Source organism: Xyrauchen texanus, chromosome 33 (genome assembly GCF_025860055.1).
Source record: "Xyrauchen texanus isolate HMW12.3.18 chromosome 33, RBS_HiC_50CHRs, whole genome shotgun sequence".
NCBI lineage: Eukaryota > Metazoa > Chordata > Actinopteri > Cypriniformes > Catostomidae > Xyrauchen > Xyrauchen texanus.
Window position 1 is genome coordinate 7,215,274 of NC_068308.1, and position 10,157 is coordinate 7,225,430.

At 38.7% G+C, this 10,157-nt stretch overlaps 2 protein-coding genes across 2 annotated transcripts; one reads left to right on the forward strand and one right to left on the reverse strand.

Annotated features, from left to right (window-relative positions):
• The first annotated feature begins 2,770 nt into the window (after nucleotides 1–2,770).
• On the forward strand, nucleotides 2,771–5,041 carry LOC127626592 (early growth response protein 2b). Its single transcript, XM_052102493.1, has 2 exons — nucleotides 2,771–3,092; nucleotides 3,316–5,041. The coding sequence occupies exons 1-2, from the start codon at nucleotides 2,918–2,920 to the stop codon at nucleotides 4,389–4,391; spliced, it is 1,251 nt and encodes a 416-aa protein (XP_051958453.1). The 5' UTR covers nucleotides 2,771–2,917; the 3' UTR covers nucleotides 4,392–5,041.
• A 1,340-nt stretch (nucleotides 5,042–6,381) lies between these two features.
• LOC127626597 (2-aminoethanethiol dioxygenase-like) lies at nucleotides 6,382–9,212 on the reverse strand. Its single transcript, XM_052102499.1, has one exon. The coding sequence runs from the start codon at nucleotides 8,981–8,983 to the stop codon at nucleotides 8,222–8,224; it is 762 nt and encodes a 253-aa protein (XP_051958459.1). The 5' UTR covers nucleotides 8,984–9,212; the 3' UTR covers nucleotides 6,382–8,221.
• Nucleotides 9,213–10,157: the final 945 nt, after the last annotated feature.

Here is a 10,157-nt window from a genome sequence, read left to right on the forward strand (position 1 = left end):
CAACTTTAAGATTTAGAGAGTAACTTAATTAAAACTTGTAAGAATAGTAAAACTTAAGCTTAAATTGAGTAAACTATTTTTTTTTTTTTTTACAATTTGAGATAACTATTAGTGTTTACAGTTAATAATGCTTAAATCTGAGCATCTCAGAATTTGAAGTTGCTGTTATTTAGGATATACACTATAGGCCTATACATCTTTGAAAAGATAATAAATTGGCTTATTTATTATGACCTACATGCATGGAGAAAAGGAGTTCGCTCTACCCCCTAGGAACACAGCAAAGCACTTTTAGATGGTTTAGGGTAATCAAGGGAATTTGTGAGCGTCAACTCGGAATATAGGTACATATGCACCATACCGCCCCCTGTCCATGTGGTATGCCATGGCCCCATGATTAAAGTGAGTGGCCCCGCACGTGTAAAGCAATGAGAATAAAAATGCAGTGCATTTGCACAATAAAACGCTCACGCAACAATTCAGATGTCATTCCCTATTATTATCTGGGCAGCATTGTCCATGATTTTCATGAATATTCATTTCCAATTTCCAATCATTCCATCAGCCTAGAAATGCTTTTATTTTGCGCAAAGCCATGCAGTTAAAAACTAAGGTTTGAACGAGAGCAAAAAAGGGTAAAACCTGAAGCCGAACGTTTTTAAGTTCCATAAAGACTGTTTTTATTGATTTATTTATTTATAGTTCTCTATATATTTAGAAAAAACATATAGGCATATTAAATAACCAACTACTGATCTAAAAAAAGGGTTAGGGTTAGGTGCTGCAAAGAGAAAGAGTGCGTTTTCGCTGCTTTGCATCGATCACCAATGTATTTTTAACAGTTGAACATTTGACGAACGACTGTTTCAGTTTACCCTGCATTCCCATAGGCTATATTTTTTGGCAGAAAAATCTTTATCATAAGCAGTTTTATGTTGAAATTGTTAAATACATGTTTAGCACAGACGACCATAGTCATCTCGGTCGTTTTCACGATGTGTGGGATGTCGGAAGTTTAATGGACGAAAATATTTTCCAGAGGTGAACCTATTTGATCTGAATACACATACTCAAGCCATTATTCCGACAGTCATAACTCTGTCACAAGTTGAGTTGTGACTTGACTAGTTTTAAACCACTGACATGTTCTGTGATTGGGACACAGTCTGAGCGTAAAGACTTAAATGAACTGAGCGCGCTCACGGATCATTTCTAAAGATCTTTGCTTGATACGCACGGAAAATATGTGTTCTTATTATTAAGAATGTGGGGTTTTATTTTTCTGTAAGCCTACTTTTATAATTCCACACCCTGGGGGCAAAATAACTAAATTCAGAAGAAATCTGAGTTTTGGAAACATTCATAGACAAAAATGAATTCCCTAGCCTGTGGTAAATGTCTTATAGGCTACCGTTATTTTCAAAGGCAGTTAGTCAAGTGTATAGCCCACTATACAAGAGGGATGCATAATGTATCCATTAGCTGCAGCACTACATTTCTGCATGCTTACTCTACTTAAATCATCATAACTGTTAACCTTGGAACAAATATTGAAATATTATAAACTAAATGTGTTTACTTAAAAAAAAAAATCCCGACTTTGTTATTGGCTCAAATTCCGACGTCACCTCTGTCCTCCCCCGTATCTCTTACTAAGAGAAGTTTCTAAACCCACGTGGGGAAATTCACTTTTATCATCGTTTTATTTGGTCGCATCTTTATACCTCATAGCGGAAATCTTTTCTATTTAGGTATACAGGCATTTACATTTGGAAAGTTTTAGTCGCTGAAGGTTTGCTGCAAGGGGAGTAATTCTATCGAAATGGCGATTCGACATAATAATAATAATAATAATAATAATAATAATAATAATAATAATAGGCTAATAAAACATTGCTGACCCTGGATTTCTCATGCATAAGATTAGACCACACAGCGACGTTTGCATCCAAATGCACCTTGAATTAGCTAATTAACATGTCTAAACAAACCACAAGAATGCAACAACACAGGAATACAGGCCTATATTAAACAATATCATGGTATTGGCTATCGTGATATTAATCATAAATAAATTCTACTTTCCAGCAACATTCTAGGCTAATTATAGGACATAGTTACTAAAACGTTTCCGTCTTTCCAAAACCATGTCTATTCAAATAGATGTGGCGCACTTTCCGACAGTGCGTCTAAAGCAAATGTAGAAATTCCGTTATTGTGTCTCTCATTTGATTGTGGTTTTCTGATGCTGGTTGAGCGGCGTCTCTTTGCTCGGCAACACTCGCGAGTTTCCGATACTCCATTTCCGGAATAAGCTCCATACATGGACGAAAGGGGTGTTGCTGTTTACCGGATAAAACCATGTATGGCATGACAATGAACCGGAATCCCTGACTGAGAATTATACGTTAGGCCTATAACTATTTTTATTTATTTGTTTACATAAAAACAACACTTTCCACTAAATGCATGACTATACTTAGCTTGATTTTGTGTTTAGAAATATTTTAAAATAATTTGCGATATGCTTGTAAAATGCTTTTTATGCACAATCGTCTTGTAGGCTACAGAAAGGATTCTCCATTGACAAGCGTTACCTTAAAACGTCACACGATCTAGAACCAATCCGATCGCGAAGCGCTACTTTTCTTTTGCCATCCAGTCCTTATATGGCTGGTGACGTCACTGCACATTGATAGGCTCGCCATAAATATATACTACACTAGCAGCTCCACAAGGATCTGTCATACAAGAACACAGACCAGCCAGATGTTACAACACTGAACGCTATAATCACAGAGTTTAGTGACAGCTTTCCACATGTAACGTTTGGAGAGTTGTGAGCAGCAGTGGTCGTTCGCACAGGCACAACATTTTGCACTTTGTGAACATCCGAACGATTGGTTCGTACGACTGAATGATGACCGCTAAAACTTTGGAAAAAGCCCATGTAACTCTTGGCGGCTTTGTGCACCCTCTCTCCGAAAGCATCTACTCAGTGGACGAGATCACATCACTGCCTGCCTCTGTGACAATATTTCCAAATGGTGATTTAGGAGGACATTACGAGCAGATAAACGGGACTTCGGGAGGTAAGAATAACGCGCGCATCTCACCTGCTTCCGTCCACACGTGCTTTTGTGCTTTTAAATGTTGAACGTGTCTATACTGTAACTGAGCCATCAATACATCTAAGGCTATATAGAACGGGAATGCAAAACATGGATATGTGCAGCTTTTCTATATGAGCGTGTGCGTAAAAGTTCTGGGCACTTTCTAACCCTTGTTTTTGTCCGTATTTATTTATTTTTGCAGATGGCTTAATCAGCGGGGATATGAGCACGGATAAGCGGTCTCTCGACTTATCCTATTCCAGCAGCTTCGCGCAACCAGCTGCCCCTCGCAACCAAACTTTCACCTATATGGGCAAGTTTTCCATCGACTCCCAGTACCCAGGAAACTGGAACCCAGAGGGCGTGATCAACATCGTGAGCGCCGGGATCCTGGGCATGACCCAGCCATCCTCAGCATCCTCGTCACCAGCATCCTCAGTCTCCCCGAGTCACTTCTCCAGCACTCTCAGCTGCACAATGGCGCAGAACCAGTCCGACATGGAGCACATCTACTCTCCTCCGCCACCCTACTCTGGATGTGGTGAGGTCTATCAAGATCCATCCGCATTCCTCTCGACATCCACTTGTCCGATCTCCTATCCCCCGCCATCCTACTCATCCCCCAAAACAAATACAGACTCTGGGCTGTTCCCCATCATCCCGGACTACGCCGGCTTTTTTCAGCCTCCGTGCCAGAGAGACATGCAGTCCATACCTGACCGCAAACCGTTCTCCTGCCCACTGGAGTCATTCAGAGTTCCTCCACCTTTAACTCCCCTGAACACTATCAGGAACTTCACAATTGGGGGGCCGATGTCTGATGGACCCAGGCTACCCACGGCCTACAGTCCGCAAAATTTGCCCCTCAGGCCCATTTTGCGCCCGAGGAAATACCCCAACAGACCCAGCAAGACGCCAGTCCATGAGCGCCCCTACCCCTGCCCAGCGGAGGGCTGCGACAGGCGCTTCTCCAGATCGGACGAGCTCACCAGACACATCCGCATCCACACCGGCCACAAACCCTTCCAGTGTCGGATATGTATGAGGAACTTTAGTCGCAGCGACCACCTGACGACACACATCCGCACGCACACCGGCGAGAAACCGTTCGCGTGCGACTTTTGCGGAAGAAAGTTCGCGCGGAGTGACGAAAGAAAGAGACACACCAAAATCCACCTGCGACAGAAAGAGAGAAAGTCATCCTCATCTTCCAGCTCAGAGCGCAACATCACCATGGGCTCATCCACGGGCATCTGTTCGTCCAGTTCAAGCCAGTGAATTTTCAACTGGACTGTGCAATATCCAACACTATGTAGGCAATAGCCATGATAAAACAAATCTATATATATTAATGCACCATTCGTAATATATTAAAACTGGGTGAACTGAGTGAAATCAAACCACAGTGCCAAAAGGACACATTCATTGCGCGCACTTTGAACGTGCGTTGCTTTTCCTCTCTTATTTTACTTCTTTTTATTTTTATTTTTTGCCTCAGTCGCATGTTGACTGAAAACGCACTTTGTTTGAATACGTATAGGACAATTTATTTAATAAAAAGAAAATAACCTTAAACAGCACGTGGGAGGAAAGGTGAAAAGTTTAGACTAGAATAGTGGTGCTGTGAGAGATTTGCCTCTGGAAAAGTCCGTTTTAACCTAATTTAAACTAATGTGTTATTTGACAAGGAGGTTCTATCATCACATTTTCTCCCATTGTCGTGCCTTTCGTCCGTTCATCTTGTACATAAACCCAGCTTTGAAATAAATTGTACATTATCCTTTACTATGAAAGTTTTCCAAGATATATTTTTGTACAAGTTGTTCCGTGTTAAATGTGTTGCATTGTGGTTAAGACAAGAAATGTAAATAGTTCAAGCGACTTGACTTTTGTTCTGTGATTGTTCTGACTGATATCAATGTGTTTGTTATGACATGACTAACACAGGTCAATTATATCTAAACTACTTTGTAAACATGAATATAATAAACACATGGATCGTGAACTTTTGTTGTTGACTACAACGGATTTTTATCACACACACACACACACACACACACACACACACACACACACACACACACACACACACACACCACACACACACACACACACACACATGTTGTGTTTCCATGTTTTATGGGGACATTCCATAGACATAATGGTTTTTATACTGTACAAACTTTATATTCTGTCCCCTAAACCTAACCCTACCCCTAAACCTAACCCTCACAGAAAACATTCTGCATTTTTACATTTTCAAAAAACATAATTTAGTATGATTTATAAGCTGTTTTCCTCATGGGGACCGACAAAATGTCCCCACAAGGTCAAAAATTTCGGGTTTTACTATCCTTATGGGGACATTTGGTCCCCACAAAGTGATAAACACACACACACACACACACACACACACACACACACACACACACACACACACACACACACACACACACACAAAGTGTAAAGGGAAAAAGTGAAGTAGACCAATAGGGGCATTCCCGTTTAGGTATCACTGAGCTCTGACTCATGGTCTCACAAGGGCTGCAGAACCTACACACTGTTCATTGCAGAAAGGGTGTGAATAGCCACTCTTTAATATGTTCAGTATAGGGGGCAATATAATGAATAATACATAAGTCATGTTTTGTTAACTTTTGATTTCTGGCAACAACAAAAAAAAAGTCTATCTAGGGACCTGAGATGCAAATTAGCATGTGCTACTCTAATAGTTGTTTAAAAGTTTTATTCTGAAATCAAAATAATAAAAAAATACTCAAGGAGTAGTGAAAAGGATAGACAATTTAGTCTATCTGTGGATGTCCACTTTTTACAGTGTCTGTGTAATGAAAAACGACACTGAAAAATTACAAATAATTGTTGCCACTGTATGAAGCTCTAAGTTGTTTTATGTGGTTGAACATTTCAACCTCCAAATTTAGTGCTGGGACAACCCCGTATTTACATCATGTTGTTTGAGGCATGAAAACTTTGGATGCCACGACATGCATATTTGATAACTAAAGCTAAATGACACACAGAGCACTGCAGTTTTAATACCATTTCTATACACTGAAACCAGTTACTGAACAAAACAAAATTAATAAGAGGGTGAGTGATAGGCCTCTGTTTATATTGCATTCAATAGATTGGTGTTCTAAATTCACAGATGGCAATTTAAGGTGCTTCAGACTGCATATACTGTTGGCTACACTTTATATATGCTCCTACATCACCACAATGAAAAATTATCTGTTGCATACTTTATATTTTTATTTTCAATTGACAGAGCAAGGTCTATAAAGACACTTCAGAGAAGGGTAACCATTTTCTGTTCATTTCAGTCACATTTGGCATTGCATAACATCTCAAGTATTCTATAAACAAATTAATCTCCATTGTGATTGGATCAGGCCATGTGAGCCCACTTTTGACATTTTTTCCAAACAAATCTTAGCCCCATTAAAGAAAAAAACAATGTGTTTTAAGGGGACCTTTACTGTGGTAGTTTTTGTGGCCGTTAAATGTTTTGGGAGAGAATAAAATAAAAAGTGCCTTTTACCCTGTGGGGCCTTTAGACCCGTGTTACCTCACTGTAGGAAAGGATGGTGTCTAACATGATAAAATCACCTAAAAATCTGTCCTGTTTTTACCTTTAGGCTTGCAACACAAGTCTGCCTCCTACGTTAATGTTTCAGACATATTACATGTGTTTGGGAAACATAAGAAAACATTAGACGTTAATACATCTAGATATGTCTTTGGACATTCGCATAGAAAGTCTGATTTTACAAAAGGATTTTACTCTATATGATAAATATCAGCCTTGGCAAAAGAACGCACCCATTCCTGATGAACAGAAACTTAATTAGTAAAAATACAACTAAGCAAAGAAAGTCATTTCACACTTTATTCCTGTCAGTTAAATACTGAATGTTTCTTGAATTCAATAGATAACAGCCAACAACAACTACAATGGGTCAAGTAAATCATTATTAGAAAATCAAACTTAGAGAGCAAAGTTTATGCACAATCACAGCCTAATGTGTCTGTGCTTATTGTGTTGCACTATTTTGACAAAGTATAGCAAAGAAAAAAAACTGCTTTATAATGCACTTTATAAGTTGAATAGAGAACTTCAGACAGTAAAAGTCAGTAAAAATAATCAGATTATGAACAAATGCACAGGCAATGAATACTTTAAAAATAACTTTAAGCACACTTTGCATATGATGTGCACAAAGTGCAAGTAAACAATTACAATAAGACTCAATACGCAAATATTAGCTAATGTGTAGGCCTATCATGAACTAAGACTGAACAATTTTTAAAGCATTTATTAATCCTGGTTAATTTAAATTGATAATTGCATTATCTTACATTATTAGGTCATTATACACAGACAAATGTTAACTCATAAAAATTTTTATTACATTAAAAATGTATTAGTATGTAGAAAGTAACATTAACCGAGACTAATTAATGCTGAAAAAGTATTATTCATTGTTATTTCATGTTAACATATACAACTTTTGATTTGAGCAATGCTATGTTGAAATTAACATTAATCAAGATAATAAATGCTGTAAAAGTATTGTTCATTTCTAGGTCACGTTAAATTTTGTTAACTAATTATAACAAATGGAACCTTATTGTAAAGTGTTATCTTGTGAACTGTTCCAAATGCAAAATTCACTGAAGGTTTGTAGCATATATGACAAAGTCAAAATGAAAAATGTATTATGAAGATTTTAATAGCACTTTAAAGCCAAAAATATAAACAGTAAATAAGTACGACTGTTTGTGTACATAGTTTTTTTTAAAATAAATTAAACAAGTATTAACTGTATATTTGTAGTGCACTTATACAAGAGTAAATGCTTTTCAAGCATGTATACATTCATTATTCACAAGCAAGGCCACAAAGAATATGTAGCCTATGAGGCACATAAAGTGTCCAAAAATAGTAATAATCTTGCTGGTGTGGAATGTGGACATTGAAATCATGTAGTGTGGTCCCAAAAATCAAGGAAATTGTAACAGCGGAGTCAGAATAAGGATAGATCACAAGCATAGGCTACATTAGATCCATTTCTGTGTGCTTGTCGCTACACAGAAACTTTAGGACCTGGATATGGCTCGCCACCACACCAGAAATCATCCGGTTGGGGTATCTCTAAAAGCCATGTTTCATTGTCATCACTCTGCTCTGACTTTTTCTCAGCAGTCTGTAAAACTTTGTAGTAGTGACAATCTCTATCATCATCAGGGTCATATGGTGGTGCTAATATATCGAGGAAAGCCGCCGGTCCATCCACTGCATCAATTTCATGAAGGTTTTCTTTGAGAGGGGTCAAGATGCAAGGGCCACTCTGATCAGAATACTGCCCCGAAGACCTTAGCGTGGCTCTCCTCACATCACCCTTCTGGAAAGGCTTCAGTGGAGGCTCAAACTGCCTCTCATTTTTACTCTCACCCCCATCAGCTTTATCCAATTTGTCATAACACCTTATATTAACTTTGCCATATAGAACCTTCAACATGCCATTCATCCCAGGATGGTCATGTAGAGGTATGGAAGCCCCTGACTTGAGCAGAAACACTCCCATGCTGAATACATCAGTCTCACAGATGTGCATGTATGCGACTGGAGGAACCGCAGACGACTGGTGGGAAGATACGGAGACTTTCTTCGGTGGCGCAATCTTCAGATCCGCAGCCCTGATCTCGGACAGCAGAGTGGCAAGCTGTGCTTGCTGGTCTACAAACACCTTATTGTCCCCAAAGACTGGGGAAGTGCAGTTTTTGAAGGTCAGACAAGCCTGACTCGCGATCTTCTGGATCAGCGAGGTCTTATTATTCCTCGGCATGTTTAATATGAAAACAACGAGACCGTGATTTTCTCCGAGCCACTGAGATACGCAGAAAAAAAGCTTTTAAATCGGACTTGATGGTGTCATTTAAACGATCTAACCAAGTGGAATATATTTATGATACAAGTAACGACAGAAATAACTCCGCTGTAGAAGAAATATTAATTTTAGCGTCTGGATAAAATCCACAAACCCGCGTCTCCACCACCCCATTCATGGCTATCGGATCCACACGTCCGCAGCTACTGCGCATGCGCAAACACAGGGGACCTATATTGGGGCTTGTAGTTCTTTTGCATTTTAGTATTGGAAATGAAGCCTCATAATAATAGTTTAATATGTGAACAAATTATGACATGCCATATCGCTACACTCTGCCTCTGAAATAAATGAATTTTGGAAACCTTCTGGCAGTTTGATAATCACACAAATGTTGCTTAAATAATTGTAGGCTACTACAATACCCAGTAATCCCCTCACACGTTTCCATCTCTAGTGAGTATGAGGGGTGGGAGGTTCGTTGGGCCATTCAACTCTGTCCCTTCCCCCACAGTCTCTCTGGACCACAATAACACATCACCACCCCACCAAGATCAACACTGCATATAATTTATTATGCAAAGGCAGCACAGGGCAGTTTTTTTTTTTTTGGAGTACATGCTTCTGTAACAAATGCAGTAGACTAGTATACAGCCTGTAATTTCAAGTAACACAAATCGCTCATGTTTAGATTGATTAATTTATACAAAACTACATTTAACATGCAATAAATGTCATGTGCTCAATTTAATTTTGATATATCTTTTATTATTGTTTCTTTAAAAATAATTAGTGAAGTAGATTTGTTTAAAACTATTATTAATATTTTGAAATACTTTGTCTGTCGCATTAAAGTCAGTGTGGTGTAAACCAACATGCTGGAAGTAATTTTTAGTTGTCATGTGACAAGAAACCCATTAAAGAGGAAATTATATCACAGAGAGGGCCCCAATAAACCCTCATGACTATGTGAAGGTCAATAGGTCTCTTATAGTATCATAATATCATATCAGTTGACCCTCTGACGTTTACACGTGGCATTAAGATGCATTTTTGGTGATCCATTCAGCATTAAATACAGGTCTAAAAAGTTTTCTGATCAGATCCCCAAAAACACATGTGACCACATCGC

What these genes read in the sequence shown, in the direction of transcription:
- LOC127626597 (XM_052102499.1), bottom strand. Translation starts at nt 8,983, where the DNA reads ATGCCGAGGAATAATAAGACCTCGCTGATCCAGAAGATCGCGAGTCAG.
- LOC127626592 (XM_052102493.1), top strand. Translation starts at nt 2,918, where the DNA reads ATGATGACCGCTAAAACTTTGGAAAAAGCCCATGTAACTCTTGGCGGC. An exon ending in GATAAACGGGACTTCGGGAG is followed by an intron (nt 3,093 to 3,315) that starts GTAAGAATAACG and finishes TTATTTTTGCAG; the next exon opens with ATGGCTTAATCAGCGGGGAT.